The following is a 21,119-nucleotide window of genomic DNA, read 5'->3' on the forward strand; positions in this document are numbered from 1 at the left end:
ATGTATTTATATTATAAGATAATATGATGTAAGTAAATAGGTACTATCAGTGTATGTTGAGATCCACTATCGTGGACCCCCATTTTCATTTCATGGACCCCCAAATTTTTTTTTCGCTGACGTAGACCCCTTGCAGGTTGTCATAGACCCCTGGGGGTCGATATAGACCACTTTGGGAATCACTGTTCTAAGACTTGGCCCCAATACTTCCTCATATATAAAGAAGTTTGATGCCTTCTTGTGAACACTTCACCATTCCTTTTTGCCTCATTATTTTTTATTAAAGTACTTATAAATTGGTAATACTTTTTTTGTTAGATTTTCGCCATTTATCTAAAATACTAGCAGCCTGGTGCACAAAATTCATGCACTCAGGAGGGCCCCTCAGGCCAACCTGCACCCTCTTGCAGTCTGGGAGTCCTTGAGGGATGTCCGGTAGTCAAACATCCTTAGTGATGCTACAGAGGCAGGAGAGGCTCCCGACACCACTGCTGTGCTCACCAGCAGTCAGCTGGACTCATGGCTTCTGGCTGAGCAATGCCCCCTCTGTGGGAGTGCACTGGCCACCACGGGGCAGCTCTTGCCTTGAGCGTCTGCCCCTAGTGGTCAGTGCATGTCATAGCAACCAGTCATTTGGTTGATTTGCATATTACCCTTTTATTATATAGGACTAGAAGCCCACTGCATGAATTTGTGCACGGATGGGGTCTGGCCAGCCTGGCCCTGGGGAGGAGCACAAGGGGAGTTGGCCAGCTGCCTACCCTTGATGGGGTGGGAAAGGCCTATTGGGAGTGGGGCTGGCCTGGGGAAGTTGGCTGGCTATCCCCTCCCCAGATGAGGCCAGTTTGCTGGCCCCAGAGAACATCATAGCAACTAGTCGGTCAGGTCTTTACAGCATTCCATTCACTGGCTTTTTAGATAGATAGATAGATAGATAGATAGATAGATAGATAGATAGATGATAGATAGATGATAGATAGATAGATAGATAGATAGACTCCTTAAGGAGAGAGCAGGCATGAAAAATTATGTATTTTCATATTGACTAAGAAACAAAAGCCGCCGGGACCGGTTTGGTTCAATGGATAGAGCGTTGGCTTGGGGACTGAAAGGTCTCGGGTTCGATTCCGGTCAAGGGCATGTACCTTGGTTGCGGGCAGATCCCCAGTAGGGGGTGTGCAAGAGGCAGCTGATCAATGACTCTCTCATCGATGTTTCTAACTCTCTATCTCTCTCCCTTCCTCTCTGTACAAAATCAATAAAATATATTTTTAAAAAAAAAAAAGAAAAAGAAACAAAAGCCTTATAGAAGACAAATTATAACACATGCCACTAAATCAGTAAAAGGTAAGCAGAAATCTGAGGCAGGAGATGATGCTGATTTCATCAGCTTTCAGATCAGCAGATTAGAGTACATGCTATCATATTTGCTAAGTACCTGTAAAGAAATGATATTTCTATGAACCAACCACTTATAACTCTCTGACAGGATTAATGAAATATAATCCCTCCCCTTTCTTTCATTTCTACAAAGAAAATACTTTTTCTGAGGTGTATTATTAAAATAATGTTAATCCTGAATTTCAGTGTACATAAAGGCCAAACAGTTGTCTTTCTAGGAAAAGAAGATTGCTACAAGATTGAAAGAATCATTTGATAGATTAATTTTAGAGATCACATATGCAATAACAAGTAGTTTGGGCTTAAGTTTTAGAGTTACTTTAACACATGCTTTAAACTTTTTAGCCTTACAATATTGATTTAATTAAAGTAATTCTGTTCATTGAATACATTTATTTTCATAGGGATTGGATAATGTTTTACCGTAACTCTTCATTACATACATCTCAAAAGTTTTACTGACTGAAAGCTTCATAAACTGTCACAAATGTTACGTAGAGGACTCTTAAAATGTAATTTAAATTTTATACATTATGTTTAGAATATTCAAACTTCATTTTAGTGACCCAGTTGACAATATCTATAAATTTTAAACTCTCAGAAACCAAAATCAAAACAAAACTTTCTAGATTAAATGCTTAAAAGTTATATTACTATGCTATATAAATGTAAGTGCTTATATATATGGAATTTCATTTTTATGATATTTATATTTATAGGGGTCATTAATGCCACTACAAAAGCCCTAAGTTGCATGCCTAGCACAGAAGCCACATTTCTTTTCTCCTTTTCTTTCTTTCTTTCTTTCTTTCTTTCTTTCTTTCTTTCTTTCTTTCTTTTTTTCTTTTTTTTTTTTTTTTTTTTTGAGTGAAAACCCTGAATTTAATGTGATATTGGGGAGCCCCATCTTTCACTTCCTATCACTCACTCATCGGACCTATTGTGAGTTGGGTGAAGGCTGCCCCCAGTCAGCCTCCTGGGTCTGTCTCTGAATCTCCTTCTCGCCTATTCATAGAGTGCCTGTTTTCACTCCTGTAGGCTTTCCAGTGGGCCCAGGAGGACGTGGCAAATGTTATGGCTGTGGGCTGAGGGCTCCCCAGGCCAGGGCTGGGGAACTGAGGAGATGCAATGTGCAATCATCATAAATGCCCACCAAATGCTTACTGTGCAAAAGAGGCACTGTGGTAGGGTCTTGGAGGCAGAGGTCAGGGAGGAAACTGGGTTCCCTCAGGGATGTCTTCAGGTATGAAAGCTATATACTCCCTCAAGTATATTGCCGAAGATCAAGTCTACGCAGCCAGTCCTCGCTGACTGGGGCCGAAATCTAGGGTGTGTTTGTCGCTTCAGGTGCTTTGTTCTGAATGCTAGAGTGAGTCATGTCCCCATCTGGCCCAATTCTTTGGCCACCAGCTGTTGTGCATGGAGGGAACTCCTCATTCCCCTCCCCCAGCTAGCAATGAGCAGGACACAGCCACTTGATACTTCATGCAAGATACAAATAGTGATCACAGCAGTTCTGAGACCCAGTAGGCATGTGACACCTTCACAGAGACTAGTCTCTGGACTCCAAAAGTAAGAGGCTATACAACATCCTGGATAGAAAATGGTCAGGAAGGTGTTACAGCCAGGGAGGTTGACTATGTTGTGGTTGAAAGGTATCAGGTAGTTGCGAATGAGGACCCTGAGATGGTGATCCCTGAGTCTCTAGTCCTGCCTGGCCAGCCCCAGCACCACACATTTCGCACCACCAACCTGTGAACGACACTGTCCAGCAGTGCACTGCTGAATCGGAAGGCACAGGTGCAGGACAAGGAGGCTGGACCTGATGGGCACGTAGAGTAACAGTGTGAGGATGGGCTCCGGAGCCACCAGGGGAGGCTCCATGGAGGTTGCTGCAGGGACTCCTACAGGCCACATTTTTACTTGCCACAGGTCAATCCATTCAGCTCTCACATGGTCCACTGCAAGCGCTCCTAGTTTAATTCAGAGTCCAAGTTCCTTTCTACATTGTAGTCTCTGCCCAGGATGGGCTCAATGAACCTCCGCACCCTCTCTAGACACTGATTGAATAGGGAAAAAGAAGATGCTCTCAGGAGCGAGGGTTTTATGGGCCAGGCCTTCCTTTTTAGTAGAACTCTGTCTCATAACCATGTCTGACTGGAAAGGAGGCTGGAAATGTCACCTTGCTGTGTGGCCTGGAGGAAGAGAGGCAGATTTGGTGACTAGCTGGTCAGTCTCTACTGCAGTATAAATATTATCCTTAGGGTGCAATAAAACTGACACTCAAAAAAATCAAATATTTGCCCAAAGTCTTTCACTAAATGTCAAGGTCACAATTCAAACCCCTGGCGCAACTGACTTCAATATCTGTGGCTCTTCACCAGCACAAGCTATCTCCCAAGGACAGTTAGCCTTTGGCTGGGGGCAGCAGTGGAATGGGATAAGGGTACACTGTTGAACTGTACATGAAATCAAAGCGACAAGCCCTGCTACCTGAGCCTTGACTTGTTAGGTAGAGATTGATGTGCTCAGTGCCAGATCAGAGGGAAGTAAGAGTTCACCCCAACCAAGCAATGCAAGGCAGTGCCTGATCGGGGCTGAAGAGGCATCTGGATGAATTGGGGGAAGTTAAGCAGGGACCCTCCCCCACCTCTGCTTGGGTTCCAGGTTCTTTTCCAATTCAACATGTTTAGACACTCTGGGTTTCTTAGTCTTTATGAAGGTATTTACTAGTATCTTTGTATCTCACTACCTGAAGGAACAAATATGCCTGGACCAAACAAACCTCTTTGAAGAGCTGGAAAAATTCCACTTTGGACAATTTAATTTTTTGCTCAATTCTCTGATCTCTTTGCTGACTCCTAGTATTTCAGCTTAATATTAAACCATCAATTTGCTTCAAGAGAATAAGTCACAATCAATAGAAACCCTGAAGGAACAGGCAGTAGGACTTACTTTATTTGCCCACTTCGTCTTCCAGACCATGGTGAAATGGATGTAGGGAATTGCTGTAATAAAGCAGAGCCCAGGAGAAGAGACATTCACTGCATGTCAGCTGTAAGAATGCTGGGCACTGGGCAGCTGAGCAGTAGACCATGTGGCTACAGACTTGCCGAAGGCTAAAGCAAACAGCAGTTAGCATAAAAATGCAAAAAGAAACATTGGAAGGCCAAAGGACTTTGGTATTCATCAGGGCTGAAAATCATCATAAAATTGCCCTGTTGTGGGCTCAATGACTCAAGACAATTTCCTAACCTGATAATCCTTACATTGTTTACCAAACTTTACCTTTGATCTGCCTGTATGCATTGCTAAAGGAAAAATGTGTATTCAAGTAAATAAAAAGCAGACCAGGCCAAAGGTGGGTGTGTCTCTTCAAGAAAGAGGCTCCACTAGACCCCCAATGCCTTCTAAATTCGTATTTCTTGTATAGCATTTTCATTTGTGCATCAGCCTCTCCTTCAGATCCTGAACCTAGCCATGAAGGTCATGGCACAGACTCAGAAGAAAATGTGGCCAAGGGAAGAGCTACCATTTATCACTATTTTCTGGGGAAAACTCACAGTGACCTGAACTAAGTAAAGAAGAGCAAGGAGCATTTGTGGGAAGAAAAGCCACAGGAGATTAATTTTACCCTTGATTGTCACTTATGCAATGGACAACATTGCAAAATGCATCTCTTTATCAGGGGATAAGGTCCCTTCACACTCAGCAAGAAAACAGACCATTTGGTAATGGGACTTGTATTACTTGGAGTCTCGATGCGAATGACCCAGGCCAGTTGAGCACCTCTATTGTTCGAACTGTTCAGAAGGAAAGGATCCTGAAAATCATTGCCTCACTGTACCCCACATTATTAAATCTGGGTTGCCCTTAATCTGTGCTCCAGCATAATGTTTTAAGTCCTGGGCCTGGAAATGAAAAACATCATTTCCCTCCCTTGGGGAGAAATAAACAAGACCACACTTGAGATGTAATTCATAGCTCATACCTGGGTGGTCCTATCTCACCACTTGAGATGTAATTCATAGCTCATACCTGGGTGGTCCTATCTCACCACTTGAGATGTAATTCATAGTTCATACCTGGGTGGTCCTATCTCACCAGAGTCTGCTGCCTTAGATTTAGAAGAGGAGAAGAGTTCTTGGAGGGCAACTATGACTAACAGAATTCAATGTTGAGGAAGAGAAAGAGATCCTTTAGCAAAGGGCTAATGCTGTGGTGTGCTAGGGGGTGGAGTTGGGAGAGGCTGCTCATGGTTAGCACACCAGGCGTTCCAGGACACCTTGAAGAGAGACTCTCCTCACTGCCTTAAATATTCCAGGCCAATTGTCCTCCACCCTCCCCTAAAACTCCACATTTCTTGACGGCTCCTTTCTTCTGGCTAAGTCATCCTACTCTTCCTCGGTGCTGTCATCTACAGACATCCTGGCTGTACCTCCTTGTCCCTCAAGGGTTTTGATAATTTGTTCATGGCCCTCCTCTCCACCTCATGTCTTGTGTCATTCAGGTTGGCGACAAAGCCCCTGTGGACATCTGTCTGATACTCTGGGCTTGGAGTTCTTGACCTCCTCATTGACAAAGCTTTTCATCTCTTCACTCTGGCTTCCCACTGGTTCTCTCCCCAACCTCATTGCAAGTTCCTTAGGTGGAGGATGCTTGTATCTATAATAATAAAAGGGCAATATGCTAATTAGACCAGACATCTTCCAGATGTCATTCTGGATGTCTTTCCTAACAAAGCCAGGGCCGGAGAAAAGCCAGCCCAGGTTCCAGGTGCCTGTGGGTGGCCTGAGGGAAGCCATCTCAGATCCTGGGTGCCTGTGGGTAACCAGAGGAGGGAAGCAGCCTGTGTCTGGAGTGTTGGAAGGAAGCCAGTGCCAGCAGCTGGGGGTAAAAAAGGCCTATTCTTGCATGAATTTTCATGCATTGGGCCTCTAGTTGTTAATAACTTCAGAGATTGTAATTCTGTTAAATGAAAGGTTGTCATGCTTGATTCATAACTGATAATGTTAGATCTCTGTTTGGGTCTTTTACAAGAAAACATCTAATGATCATGGGGAGGCAGAAGAAGAGACTGATTTGAAATGTGATAAGAAGTAATCATTGACAATTTCATGGTGGCCAGTCCTCTGGGTTCCTTTCTGTGACCTGGGATCTAAAATTGGTAATCAAGTCAAATACAAGCAAACAAACGCTACCATCTTTCTCCCCAAAATACAGGTCAAGGACCATATTCTTTCTATTTAAGCTTAATCAGACCAAAATCACAAGGACAAGCCTGAAATCTGACAGAATCAGATTTATTGACCTGATGCCATGAGGGAGGCACTCCAGAGGAGCCATGAGTGCTTCTCAGTAAATGAGGAGACTTGTAAGTCAAGCTCCTGATGAAGGATTCAGGAAAGTCCAAAGAAAGTGGGGATCAATGCTGTACTGGTTGCAGCTGCCAAGGCAGAATTATGAGAAGTTGGGACTAACTAGAGCTTGGAAGGCATAATGAGCAAGGGTGGCTCAGCATTTGGGAATACCTAGTAAAAGATGGTTGAGCTAAAGCATGTCTGGGCATCGTTGGTAAGAAAACAGAGGTCATTCGAAGAGGGCATTGTTATGACGTTTCACAGCTTGGGAGAAGGCTCTTCTCTGTGAACTTCGCTTTTGGCTTTATCTGAATCTGTCCTCCCAGCCTGGTATCAGCAGGACTGCTTTTGTTCTTTTTCAATCCAAGCTTATTTTCACTCTTTCAGTCCCAAACAAGTTTTAGCTCTTTCTGTTAACTGGATTTAGCCAAGTTTAAATATTCCCTTTTACATCTTACTAAACCTAATGTCCACATTTCCCTCTACAGCTATGACCATCAACCACACACAGAAGCAAATCAAATAATCCTGCAAAGACTAAGGTGGCATGTGTAGGACAACTGTAGGAAGGTTCATTAAAACAATTAGAACCAAATAAAATACAAACTAAAGTCAGAGGTGGTTTATTCCCAGCAGAAGTGGGGTGAGCATCTGCTTGCTGTGGCATGGTCAGCTTCATGTGACTGGTATTGGGGAACTGTTTTCTCTGCTAAGGCCCTAAAGCATTCACTAAGAGGAAGTACTTACCAGCTCCTCTTCTCTCATTTCTTTAAAAAAAAAAAAAAAAAAAAAAAAAAAGGAAAATCATTGAGAGTTTGGACACATTAAGAGCCCAGCTATTATAGCTGATGAGAGACAACTCATATTCCAGTAGTTCTCAAACTTTACTGTGCTTCAGAAAAACCTGTAGGACTTGCTGAAACCCAGGTTGCAGTTCTCTATCCCTAGAGATTCTGATTCAATAGGTCTGGAATAGGCGCCTAAGAATTCACAATGTCAGCAAGTTCTCAGGTGATACTGATGATGCCGATGCAAAGACCATATTTTACTTCTCTATCTCAGCTTTTCCTCGTTGCTTCCACCTTCCATATTTTTACACCTTCTGTTTCTCCTGCTTGAAATGCCTTCCCTGCTCTCCATGTAACTAGTTGTTTGTCTTAATTTCAGTTATCCAACCTTGCGTGGCTATTATATTCGTTTATCTGTTGGTATGTAACAAATTACCCCAGGTAGGACCTCCAGAATGGTAGCATGAGGTGCTCATAGAAACCATTAAACTGGTGAAGATTAATAAAGACAACCATTCAAAATCTTTAAAGATTGATCAAAAGGTTTAAATATAGTTGAGAAACATTAGATCAACAAAATCTATGGAAACTTAGTTGGAACAGTGGAAATCCATGGCATTGAAGCTAGAGAATGCATCCATCTCCCCACAGCTCTGCCTTGTTGAAGAACTAACTGTTCCAGTGAGCTCAGCAACCATCTATACTAATAAAAGAGTAATATGCTAATTAGACCAGGAGACCTTCCGGAGACCTTTCAGACAAAGCTATGGTGGCAGGGCTGAGGCAGAGGCAGTTAGGGGTAATCAGGCCAAGGGAGCAGTTGGGAGTGAGCAGGCCAGCTGGGGCGGGGGCAGTTGGGAGCAATCAGGTTGACAGGAGTGGCAGTTGGGGGTGATCAGGCCGGCAGGCAGAGTGGTTAGGAGTAATCAGGCAGGCAGGCAGATGAGCGGTTAAGAGCCAGTGGTCCCAGATTGTGAGAGGGATCCCAGGTTGGAGAGGGTGTAGGCTGGGCTGAGGGACACTCCCCTCTATGCTCAAATTTTGTGCACTGGGCCACTAGTTGAAGAATAAAACCTCCCTTTCCACAATAGCTCAGTGGAGAAGCCCTCATGGGCTCAACAGATGAATGACAGCTTCCATCTTCCCCAGCTTCCTAGGGATGAAGATGGCAACCAGTGAATTTCAAATCTCATCCTCTTTGGATCTGTGCCACAGAAGATTCATACTGGGGACATACTTAGGAGTGGTTGCCCCCTGATATGCGATCACTCCTTCCCCTATCTTGCCTCACCACCAGCACACACACACAGCTCCTGGTCAATAAAGAGAATCCAGGTGGGGTAGTCAGTCAAGAGTGAGCTCCTCACCCTCCCGCCAGCTCTGGCATCAGAGCCTCCATGGCTTAGGTTCTGCCCAGGGGGGAAGAGCAAATCTCAAAGTCGGGTAACACCAGCCCAAGTGTCCAAGGAGGGATATTGATTCTTTAACTCAAATTTGTAGGACTTTCATAGGCAGAATTCTGGGGCCTAGCACCCGCATTTTACAATTCAGACTGATTTTTACTCAGTGCCTCCAGTGTGCCCATATAAGGCTAAACATTTGTGCAAATATGGATCGCCTTTCTGGTTTTGTCTGTTGTGATCTATGCTGAATTGGTAGAGCCAAAATTAGACAAAGCAGGCTCTCAATAAATGTCTTACAAATGAGTTGCCTTATCCGACGCTGAAATTATAGTTTTAACTCCAGGTGACTCTGTATCATTTTTTATTATAACACTGCATCAGGGAAACATTTCTATTTCTGACTTCTAGAGCTTAGTTTAGACTTCTTTTGCACATTCAGGTCTAGGGCTGGAATCTCCTCCACCCAGCCCACAGCTCCAAGGCCGAAGACCAGCCCTAATAAGGTAGCGCTCAGGGTTGGCTCCGGGTCACGTGACTTTCAGCGCAGCCAGAAGGTAGACGTCTCCTGCCTCGCGCGTGCGCACAGCTTCTGCGCCGCTTTGAGGAGCGTGCGCAGACTCAGAGGCCTCGCTTCCTCCCAGGCTCCGCAGCTCACTCGGGTGGGCGGGGCGAAAGCTGAGCTGGGAGGAGAGGCCGGGCGGCAGCTGCGCGCATGCGCAGGAGAGACCTGAGGGCTCGGGCGTGGTGGTCGGCCTGGCTTAAGATATTTGAGACAAGATGCAGGTGAGCAAGCCCGGGGGTGCGAGGCCTGGGGGCTACGGTTGCTCGTGTACCCCGCTAGGTCCGCGCCGACGGCGGCCTGTCCGTCCGGGCCCGCGGGGAGCGCCACAGGCCGCTGGCGCGGGGGACGCTGGCCAGTCGGCCCCGCGCAGGCGCAGTGCGGAGGGCGGGCGTGTTCCTGCCGGCGGGGCATCTCCACCCCAGTGTATCCCACCCCCAAATCTCCGCTCTTTGGGGCTACCCCTCTTTGAGGTCGTATCCCACCTGGCAGTTACTTCTTACCTGTTAACTCCCTTACTGAGCACCTGAGCAGGTGTGTTATGGACCCTTTGCACCGATCGGGAAACTGAGGCTTGGAGAAGTAAAGGGTCCCTCCTGGTGGGGGGCGGGGGGGGTCCCCCCATAAAATGAAGTAGCGGTGGAACCCCTGTTCCTGATTCCACTTAGAGATTGGGGAGGGCCCTCGTTCGTTACATTCTTATCCCTAGCGATGATGTTCAGGTTGAAGGGGCTCTCCTGGCTTTCAGAACTCGGCCCGAAGAGCCCCTATGCTCACTTTCCGTCTTCAAACAAAACCCCCTTGTATTGTCCTCTTATTGTCTCTGTAATTTGACTAAAATCCAAAGGAAAGTAAAAGAAAATGACTGAAAACACAGTGAAAATGGATGCTTTTATGAGCAAAAATCTGTAAAACTAAGTCATCAAGGACACTCCCCGAAGGTCATTCTGCTGCCTTCCAGACCTCGCTGTGGGCAGGAATTCTGATGAAAAGGTTTCTGGCTCAGTGGGAAATGAGAATGAAGTTCGTGTGGGTTTGGTGGGCACTGGAGATATTGAGGCTGGAGCGGATGATCCTCTGCAAATACAGCGTGTCTGCCACAAGCTGGACGCTCTTACATGTTGAGGAAGCTCCAGGCTCCCTGGCTCCTTTGCACTCTTTATCCTTCAGGCCCCTCCTTAAAAATGTCACCTCTTCAGAGGCCTTCCCTGACCACCCAGTTGAAAGGATTCTGTTCATTTTTCTTTGGCTGTATCTCAGATAAACCACGAAGTGGAGTGGGCCTGGTTATCCCAGTGTCCTTTCCACAGCGCTCCTTGATTACACATTTCAAACCAGACCCATTAGCAGTGTCCCTGTCAAGCTGTGCAAAGCCCGTGTTTGAACAATTGGGTTCTGGAGCTAAAAGCCCACTTTGACATTTATCCTTCCGACATTTGCCTGGCAAATTGGACTGGTACCAGCATGGCAATGGCTTCCTAAATGCTGTGTCTCCTAGGCTTGTGAAAAATGAATTAAGCAGATACAACTAAAGGGCGTAGAAAAGCATCCAGCGCCCAACACTCATCAGGTGTTAGCCATTGTGAGCTATTCTGTGGGTCTCAGCTCTTCTCTCAGGGTTGGCTGTTAGAGTTGTCAGCCTAGCATCAGGCTCTCCTCGTGCTTCTCCTGCAGCCACAGGACTTGTAGATGCTCAATATCGCTGCTCTTGGGCCCTTTGGACATGCTGGTCCCTCTTCCTGGAATGTGACTTCCCAAGTTCTCATGTCCGATTCCTTCTCACCCTCCAGAGATGGTGAGAGGTCACCTCTTCTGAGGGACTGTCTTTACCCATCCTGTGGAATGCAGGCCCTCATAATTCTAGGTCAGCAGCCTGTTGGCCATTGCACTTGCTACAGTTTGTAATAAGTCTGTGATTGTGCGTTTAATTGTTAGATGCCTGTCTCTTTCTCTCTACTGTAAAATGGGTAGCTCTGGTATTCACCACTCTTCCCTACTATTGCCAATAATTTACATATAGTACTTGCTCAATAAATATTTGTTGAATGAATCACTCTAAGTCATTAATAAGAATATTGGATAAAAGTCAGGTCAGAGCCTTGGTTTCAGCTTTGATGTTGATCGGCACATCATATCCTGTTCTATACCCCTCAGTGATGGTTGGAGGCATGGGGGGAGAACCAGGAAGAAAGGAACAGTCTTTTGACACTTTCTCAGAAACATAATTTGAATTTTTCTTCCCACCACCTTTCCTTTCCCATTTGACCCCTTGCCCAACATGGCACCCTCCTTAGTGGACTTTGCACTCATTGTATATGTATCCTTGGTCCCCCTGTTACAGGACCCCAATGCAGACACTGAGTGGAATGACATCTTACGCAAAAAGGGCATCTTGCCCGCAAAGGAAGATTTGAATGAACTGGAAAAGGAGGCAGAAGAGGAAGAGCAGCGAGTGCTTCAGCAGTCAGTTGGTGAGCTGCTTTTATTACTTTCCGTTCTGTGTCTACCTGGGTAGAAAATAACTTTCTAAGCCTCTGACTGCTTTGGTGAAAGGATCCTGTGAGCAAGAGTTGGGAGCCAGGGATTGAGGTGCCAGAATTAATGCTGTGGGACTACAAGCGAGTCATAGCATGTCTCTACCTTTGTCTTCCTGGGCCGTAGAATTAGGGGACTTCAAGGCTTCCTTCATTTCCACGGTTCCTTGTGTGTGTCAGATGAGCACATAACAGTCTTAAACTTGACTTTCTCATCTGCGATTCACTTGGGATAATATCATGGAAATCTGCTCAAAGTTTATAATGTTTGTATAATTCTGAGCTTATACTTTATTCTCTTTGTGCCTTGATTGAAAATATTTAAATAACTTAATTTAGGGAAGCATAAGATGTTTACAATGTATAGGAGCTGAGAGAGGTATTTTCTGAAAGGTAGCTCTACTCCCAGAATTGGACTCCTTGGGGCGCTTGTAAACACTCAATTCCTACTGAATGGGAATCTCAGGACGGGGCTGAGGCCCAAGAATGTGCATGTTAAGCCAAGTGCCTCAAAGGCTTTCTGACTCACTCTAGAGCCTGAGAACTACTGACACAGAATCCCATTTGCATATTAGAGCTAATTTAGAGAAGGTCTTACTACAAAGCATGTATCCAGCGAACAGTTATTGAATGATTACTGTGTGACGTGTGTTTTTCTGGACCGGGGCTTTCACCATGCACAGGTCAGACAGAAATCCCTGTTCTGTGGGACTTACACTGTAGTGAGAGACAATAAACAATACATAATGAAATACAAGAAAAGAAGACAGTGAAAGGGCCTTTAAAAGGTTGAAGAAGAGGTGAGTATAATTTTAGATAGGGTCAGAGAGGACCACACTAGGAATGACATTTGGGTAGACCTGAGGGAGGTAAACAGCTGGTTTAGTGAAAAGTATGTTGGAGAATCTACAAGGAAGCCAATATGATTAGGAGAGAGGAGTAGGGAGTTCAGAGAGGTAACTAGAGGTCAAACTTGGAACCTTGTAGCTTCTAGTAAGGATCTTGATTTTATGTAGTGAGTTGGAAGTCATTGGAGTTTTATGTTTCAGCAAAGGGGTGACATGTGTCCTCCATGTTGGCAGCACCATCCTGTGCCTGCCTTCCAGAACATGGACAGTGGGGGGAAAGGCAGGACATATAAGACTAGTCTGTTAACTACTGCAGTAATTCAGGCAAGAGGTACCATTGGCTTGGACCAGCATGGTGGTGGTGGTGGTGGTGGTGGTAGTGGTGGAAATCGTGAGAAGTGGTCAGGTCTGCATATATTTTGAAAGTAGGGTAAACAGGATTTGCTGATGGATTGATCCTATGAGGGGAGAGAGGGAAATAAGTCTAGCATGAAATAAGGCTTTGGGTTTGAGCCACCAGAAGGATGGAGTGACCCCAACTGAGAGGAGGAAAGCTCGGAGAGAGCAGGTTTGGAGGTGAGATCGGGAAGTCTGTTTTGGACATAGTAACTTTGATAATTTTTATTAGACAAATAGGGATGGTAAGTGGGCTGTTGTTTTTCTCCAAGTCAGAAAATATGCTATGTTTTTCTCCAAATCAGAAAATATGGGCTGGAGGCATAAATTTGGGAGTTGTCAGCATACTTTAGCCATGAGATACTATCAACAAGGGAGTGGCTATAGGTAAAGAAGCAAAGAGATCCAACCAGCAAAGAGTCCAAAGGAGGGCAGTCTTAGGGGTAGGAGGAGAGCAGAGCGTAGGTGTCCTGGAAGCCAGCAGAGGGCAGTCTTTCACAGAGGAGACAATGATGGGTTGAATCACATGCTGCTCAGTCAAGAAATGAAGATCATTGTTGACCTTGATAAAAGCAATTCTTTGTTGTGAATGAGTGGGTGTCATGGACAAAAGCCCGCTTTGAAAGCAAAAAGAAAGAGTGTTTATGGCAATAAAAACAAAATACAAATGTTATAGCATTTTCTTAAAAGAAAAAATAGAGCGGCCTGGAAATACCCATAGCCTGTGATATCCCTGTAACTGTAGGAAGGGTGTGCTCACTGTGGGAGGATACCCCGTGGTCTCCTTCCATCTCCTGGGAGACAGGAGGACTGTGATACACCACCCACTAGGGTATGGGCTTGTTCTGCCAGGTGAGTTGTAACCTTGGGAAACTTCTCATTCATGTCCTTACTATGGTGTGTAGGAAAGAGTCAAGCCTGTAGATTCCAACACACTAGTTCTCTTTTTAAAACACCCTAACTTATTTTTACTAGTTAATACCTGAAGTACTTTGCGTCCTGGTTTTGGTGAGCTGGGACTCTTGGGTGTTGTGTGCACATCTTTAGGAGTGAAGGGGGGGAAAACAAAATGCATGTTTGTCCTTTAATTTTTTTGGTTTTGCTAACTTAATCACATTCAGTGAAAACATATGAAGATATGACTCTGGAAGAATTGGAGGATAATGAAGATGAATTTAATGAGGAAGATGAACGAGCCATTGAAATGTACAGGTTAGTGCCACCCGGAGGGACTGTTTTTTTATGAGGCACTAAAATGTGTGTCATTTGAAAATGAATTTTTTGACTGAAATCACATTTGGGAAAGACCATAGTTAAATAATATTTCAGATTTCAGCAAACAGGTCTTGGACTTTTGCCATGTGTCAAAGAAACCTGGACCTTTATGAAGGTTGCTATGTGAAAGATATACGTGTGTGCACATGCGTGTGTGTGTGTGTGTGTGTGCGCGTGTGTGTGTGTGTGTGTAAGATAACTCACTCCTCCTTGTTGTGCAGGCAGCAGAGACTGGCTGAATTGAAAGCAGCTCAACTGAGGAATAAATTTGGAGAAGTTTTAGAGATCTCAGGAAAGGATTATGTTCAGGAAGTTACCAAAGCCGGAGAGAGCTTGTGGGTGATCTTGCACCTTTACAAACAAGGGTGAGTGAGCTTATGCTTTGTCTTTAATGCTCATTTGAATTTATATCTTGAACATCTTTATTCCACATTGGAGGTTGTTTTATCTTACATTTTTTTGTGGCTGATTTGCCCAAACCTTAATGCCTAATTTTTGTCTTAAGATTTTCAAATTAATATTTGTGACTAACACAAATGCCTTTGTTATGGTGTAACAATAGAGACTTTTATTGAAAATAAATTTCTAAGTTATTTATTCCTCTAGAGAAACCCTGGCTTTTTGTAATCCCATGTATGCGTCACTCTCGTAGGTGGCCAGGTGCCTTTGTAATGATTGTCCACAGTGAGTGGTACAGTGGTCCTCCATGTTTCTCACCTCCAGGTCTGTCCTCAGAGCAGGAAGTACTTTCTGACGTATTTCACACATTCTGAATCTTGAATATTCTGTCATGGAGAGGGGCATAACAATTATCTTTTACATTGATGCTGTTTTTCTGACTTACATTTCGGAATATTAATTTGAACTTTGGATTTTGAGTTCTTCACTTTTCCTGAACATATTAGAAGGTTTGTGGCTCTTTTAAATATAATTTTTTTTAAAGATTTCAGTTAGGAAGGGAGAGGGAGAGAGAGAGAAACATCAGTGATGAGAGAGAATCATTGATCGGCTGCCTCCTGCACGCCTCCCACTGGGGATCAAGCCCGCAACTGGGCATGCCCTCTGACCGGGAATTGAAGGTGACCTCCTCGTTCACAGGTCAACACTCAACCACTAAGCCACAGAATTTTTTTTAATGTTAATTCATTTTGACTGGAGAAGCAGGTCCTCTTGTGAGTTTTTACTTAGGGCGGAAGGCTAGTTGAGCTTTGTTCGGTATAAATGCAGAATCATAACTGCTTCTATTTTTACTTTGTAGGGTTTTCCTCTCACTATTATTTCCTCTTTCTGTTTTATAGGATTCCCCTCTGTTCCCTGATAAACCAGCACTTCAGTGGACTTGCCAGGAAGTTTCCTGACGTCAAATTTATCAAAGCCATTTCAACAACCTGCATCCCCAATTACCCTGATAGGAATCTGCCCACAATATTTGTTTACCTTGAAGGCGATATCAAGGCTCAATTTATTGGACCTCTAGTGTTTGGTGGCATGAACCTGACAATAGATGGTAAGGGTCTCTTTGAGATGGCCGGTGCATGGTAGAGATGAGAAGAAGCATATTTAATCTCTCATCTGAGACCAGTTAGTGATGCAGAATAACTGGGCTCTAATGATTCTCAGTGAAAAGAGGACATGGTGGACTTTTAAAATATATGTAATATTGATGTTTTATGTCTCTATAGTTGAATGTTTTAAATTATAACTCAAGATCATATCATTTGTTTTTGTTCAATTCACATGAACGTATTAGGACATAGCATAATATGCTAAGTGTCTGACCGGTCACAGTGAAACACACTGGCCACCAGGGGCAGATGCTCAACACAGGAGCTGCCAAGCTGCAGTTTGGCAGTGGTGGTTCTCAGATGATGCACCTTGAAACCAAAGTGCAGGGAACCCAATTCCTCCGTGGGGCTGCGGATTTCACCTTCAGCCGTGGGTTTTATTGTTGCTGGGGCACTGTCGGCCCCAAATCTGGTTTACTGCACACTTGAGTTTGCATTCCACACTCTGTACTATAGCAACTTTGCAGAGTGCCCTCTCACACTTTGAGACACCTCCGGGGATGTTGAAGAGCCAATTTTGGCCTAATCCCTGCAGGCCAGGCTGAGGGACCCCACCTACTGGAGGCACCCCACTCATTCCACAGATGCCTTCGAGCCATGACGCCACCCAGGTGTGGCTGGCAGGGGGAGGAACCAATAGGGGTAGAGACCATGAGAGGTTGACTACAGAGCATGTCTGGCCTGTCAAGCCCAGTCCCACCGATACCTTCTAATTAATTTCCTTTCAGTGTACACAAATCCATGTACCATGTCACTATGTATGTGTCATTAATATTCATATTAGTGACACATATATATGTGAGTCATCTCCATAGAAATATTTTCTCAATTGAATATCTTAGTAACTTTTAAATCAAGTCCATTTAATTCTTCCTTTTAACTTGTAACCAATGTCTTTTTATTCCTTTCTGCCTGTTAAACATGAGGTGTCAAATCTTATATAATAAAAGTGTAATGTGCAAATCGACTGAACAGCAGAAGGACTGGTCACTATGACATGCACTGACCACCAGGGGACAGACACTCAACACAGGAGCTGTCCCCTGGTGGTCAGTGTGCTCCCACGGGGAACGCAGCTCAGCCGGAAGCTGGGCTGACAGTGGTGGGAGCCTCTCCCACCTCGGCGGCATCGCTAAGGCTGTCTGCAGGGAGTGGGCCTAAGCTGTCAGTCAGATACCCCTCGAGGCCTCCCGAACTGCGAAAGGGCCCAGGCCGGGCTGAGTACACACACACACAATGTGAAAGAGAGACTGAGGCCTGAGGGTTTCCTGCTAGGTCAAAATCTCTTGATTGAAATATTCTGTCTAACTATGCCTTAGTAGTCTTTAAAAACATGTTTAAATATGATTACTTACTACTTTATATAACTCTATATGATAGTCAACTGGGAAAAATACAAACATACACATCAGTATGTTACATTAGTTATTCCAGTGAGTAAAGGCAAATAGCATGCATATATGTATGAATGTATGTGTGGATTTACTGTATTTTTGAGTCAAGAATCAGAAATCTTAAGCTTGGGTTTTGTGTGTTTTTGTGTGTGTGTTTTTAAAGAAATTGGTTGGATTTTTATAACATTTAACTGAGAAAACTGAAAATACTGGTGTTATTCATCTCCATGAGCACTTTACAGTACGATGACTTCAGTAAAATTGGTTGTCTGACTTTAATGGCACGACCTAATTAGCAGAGCATTGCTTTAAACCAGGCTGTTGTGGACTTTCTCCTCCAGTCCCTTAATTCTGCCTGGACCCTCTACTGATTTTGCTTCATAAGGGCTCACTGATTATCAGAGTGAAATACAGAGGCATTAGTCATTCATTTTGTGGTATTCTTTTTTAATTAGTTGAAACAAATGATCAGTTTAAAATGTCATCACCCATTTAGCCTTTGACTCTAATAGATGGGAGATATTGGACATGAGGCTGAAGAATTTCCGTTTGTTAACTAAAATAGGACTTGATCATATAGGCAGCAGGACTGTGAAAAGAATTGCCTTTAAATGCTTCATGCTGATTCTTTCCTGGGAAATTGTGGAGTCTGAAAAACTGAAGTCATTAGGAGACTTAGGTGTAGTCTCTTAATTCTAAGTTCCTTGTAATTATGGCACTAAAATTAAATTGTCATCAAATGTTGATTGTAGTTTCTGCAGAGAAAACATCTAACTTGGTGAGAGCCCTGTGCAGTCTGGCTTAGATGATTTTCTTTTTCTTTATTGCTTAGAGTTGGAGTGGAAATTGTCTGAGTCTGGAGCAATCAAGACAGACCTGGAGGAAAACCCTAAGAAGCCAATTGAAGACATCTTGCTGTCCTCGGTGCGCAGCTCCATCCCCATGAGCAGGGACAGCGATTCTGATGATGACTGAGCTCTGCTGTGGAACTGCCCTGCCCTGCCCCGCCCGGTGACCTCTTGGTTCCTGGGTTGGTGCTCAACCACTGAGCCACACCAGCCGGGCCTGAGCTCTCTCTTAATGGGACAGATGATCCGGATTTTTTTTTTTAAAGGAAAAAGTAGGATGAATCCTTTGTTTTTTAGTCTTTTATAATTATGTTTCGAATATCGTAGTTCTCAGGAATAATCATTGCTGGGAATCCAATTGGATTTCTTAGAATTTTTTTTAAATTAATAACATTTAAATTAATAACCAGCTGTTGGTATGGCAGATGTCTTTGTTTTCCTCACTTGTGGCTTAAGAAAGCTGTAAAACTATTCGCTATTTATTCACATATCATTACATAAAAAGGAATGTGGAGTTTTTTTTAATATGAATAATATATACAGAGAGAGAGAGAAATATTAGTGATGAGAGAGAATCATTGATCGGCTGCCTCCTGCACCCAAAAAACTGCAAACTAAACTTTACAGTTACATTAATGTTTATATTTATTCTTTTATAAAGGTAGCAATGGGAGTAATAGCACAAAGGAATGATTGATAGGAAAAACATCTTAGTGTTCTGTTTGGGAGAATATGCAATGATTTTTATAAAAACAAACTGTATTCTTAAAGCAGTAACTGAAAGATCTCAATTTATTGCCACTTGGGTTAAATATTTTTTCCAGTTAAAATAATTTTTTTGTCGCAAACTGTTGAGATGTCAGCTAATTTCAATTACTGCAAAAGGCTGCCTTATTTTTTTTTTTAATAAACATATAAGCATGCACATAAACAGAAACTCAGTCAATTAATAAAAAAATACATCAAGCTGAAACCAGTTTGGCTCAGTGGATAGAGCGTTGGCCTGTGGACTGAAAGGTCCCAGGTTCTATTCCAGTCAAGGGCATGTACCTTGGTTGCAGGCATATCCCCAGTAGGGGGTGTGCAGGAGGCAACCGATGGATGTTTCTAACTCTCTATCCCTCTCCCTTTTCTCTGTAAGAAATCGATAAAATATATTTTTTTAAAAAGAAAAAAAAACACATCAAGATATTTTTCTGCCTAGAATCCTTGTAGAATTTACCACTTATTAACAAATCAACATTAATAGGATAATTAGGGAAAATATTGTTCCCTAATATTTGTGTTGAATGATGTAGCATTTAATGCTGGTTTGAATCTTAAAAATATGAATCGAAGAGGGCAGAGTTCCTTCCGATGATACTGTAAAATTTATTTCTGCTGTAATTCAACAAATGACAAGTAGCTTTGATTCATCCATCAGAATTGTCTGTGTTAGTGATTATTGGTTTTTCTACACACATGAGAGACAGCGCTCTGTCACGTTTTACCTTGAAGGATCTTTTCTGAAATTTTCATTGCTACAAGCTTGGCAGGCCTGTCACTTGAAGGAGAGCTGCTTTCTTGGGTTTTCTGTTGTTAGCAGACAGTGAAATGAAGTGTGTGGGAGGAACACAGGTGAAGGCTTGAGCACTGCATCTCCTAAGCTAAGGGCTGCAGTTTGCGCAGCTCCCAGGAGAAGAGAGAACTCTACCTCAGTGTTTCCCAACCTTCTCTCATGATGAGAATCACCTGGTGGAGTTGTTAAAACACAGATTCCCGAATCCCAACTAAGAAGTGCTAAACTAGAATTTTTGGGAACATATAGGTAAAATTGTATACTTAACTAGTGCTCTAAAACAGATGTTATATACAGAGCACTAAGTTAGGTATGCAATTTTACCTATATGTTCTCAAAAATTCTAGTTTAGCACTTCTTAGTTGGGATTCGGGAATCTGTGTTTTAACAACTCCACCAGGTGATTCTCATCATGAGAGAAGGTTGGGAAACACTGAATTAAAGCTCAGTTGCCTGTGGATTTGGCTCATGAGCCCCATCTGGCCCCAGGGCCCTAGGCCCCAGGTGCTGTTTAGTCATGCTGACCAAACTTGATACAAAAAGATAGAGAGACCGTCTATGGCCACACCACTGAATGCTCCCAATCTCCTCCACAAAGAGAGAGAGAAGCATCTCTATCCTAAAATTAGTATTGGGATTTAGAACCTGACCTGCAGATTGCTACAGGTTAATAATTATGAGAGACTTTTCTATAATATTCACCATTAACTTACTTCTGTTTCATTTGGAGCATTTGTGATGTGACAGAAATGATACAACTTGGCTCTTGAGCATTGAGTTAATCTATTCCACAGCAGAAACATGACCAGGGAAAACATAAGAATGGGACCCAGAGCCTGTCTTCGAGGAAAACTGAAACACACTAAGACTATGGTCAAATACAGCAGGTTTTTTCTGACTTTCCTTATTTGTGGAAGAGAAAAAGGATATTAGTAGATGGAGTACACCTTCTTCATTGCAAATCTAAGTTTTCATTCTTACTCGTCAAGGGTACAGACAGCTGTTTCAGCAAGGCCCCTCTCACGGTGGTTTCTGGAGTGTCGGGAGCACTTCAGAAAAGTTGTACTGGCTGGAAAGGTACCTGCTGAGAAATGTGAAAGGGCTGTGAAGAAGAGCAGTCACCAACCTTTTGGACCTCATGGACCACCAGTGATCCATGGACCACCCATTGGCAACCGCTGGTTTAGAAG

The 21,119-nt window shown here is 43.5% G+C and overlaps 1 protein-coding gene across 1 annotated transcript; it reads left to right on the forward strand.

Annotated features, from left to right (window-relative positions):
* The first annotated feature begins 9,579 nt into the window (after window positions 1-9,579).
* PDCL3 (phosducin like 3) lies at window positions 9,580-19,274 on the forward strand. Its single transcript, XM_084900149.1, has 6 exons — window positions 9,580-9,735; window positions 11,853-11,982; window positions 14,411-14,501; window positions 14,786-14,929; window positions 15,863-16,071; window positions 18,356-19,274. Exons 1-6 carry the CDS (start codon window positions 9,730-9,732, stop codon window positions 18,496-18,498), a joined length of 723 nt encoding a protein of 240 aa, XP_084756275.1. The 5' UTR covers window positions 9,580-9,729; the 3' UTR covers window positions 18,499-19,274.
* The last annotated feature ends 1,845 nt before the right edge of the window (window positions 19,275-21,119 follow it).

The sequence above is a fragment of the Pipistrellus hanaki genome, assembly GCF_964339955.1.
Source record: "Pipistrellus hanaki genome assembly, chromosome: 12".
NCBI lineage: Eukaryota > Metazoa > Chordata > Mammalia > Chiroptera > Vespertilionidae > Pipistrellus > Pipistrellus hanaki.

What these genes read in the sequence shown, in the direction of transcription:
- PDCL3 (XM_084900149.1), top strand. An exon ending in AGTGCTTCAGCAGTCAGTTG is followed by an intron (nt 11,983 to 14,410) that starts GTGAGCTGCTTT and finishes AATCACATTCAG; the next exon opens with TGAAAACATATGAAGATATG. An exon ending in CGAGCCATTGAAATGTACAG is followed by an intron (nt 14,502 to 14,785) that starts GTTAGTGCCACC and finishes CTTGTTGTGCAG; the next exon opens with GCAGCAGAGACTGGCTGAAT.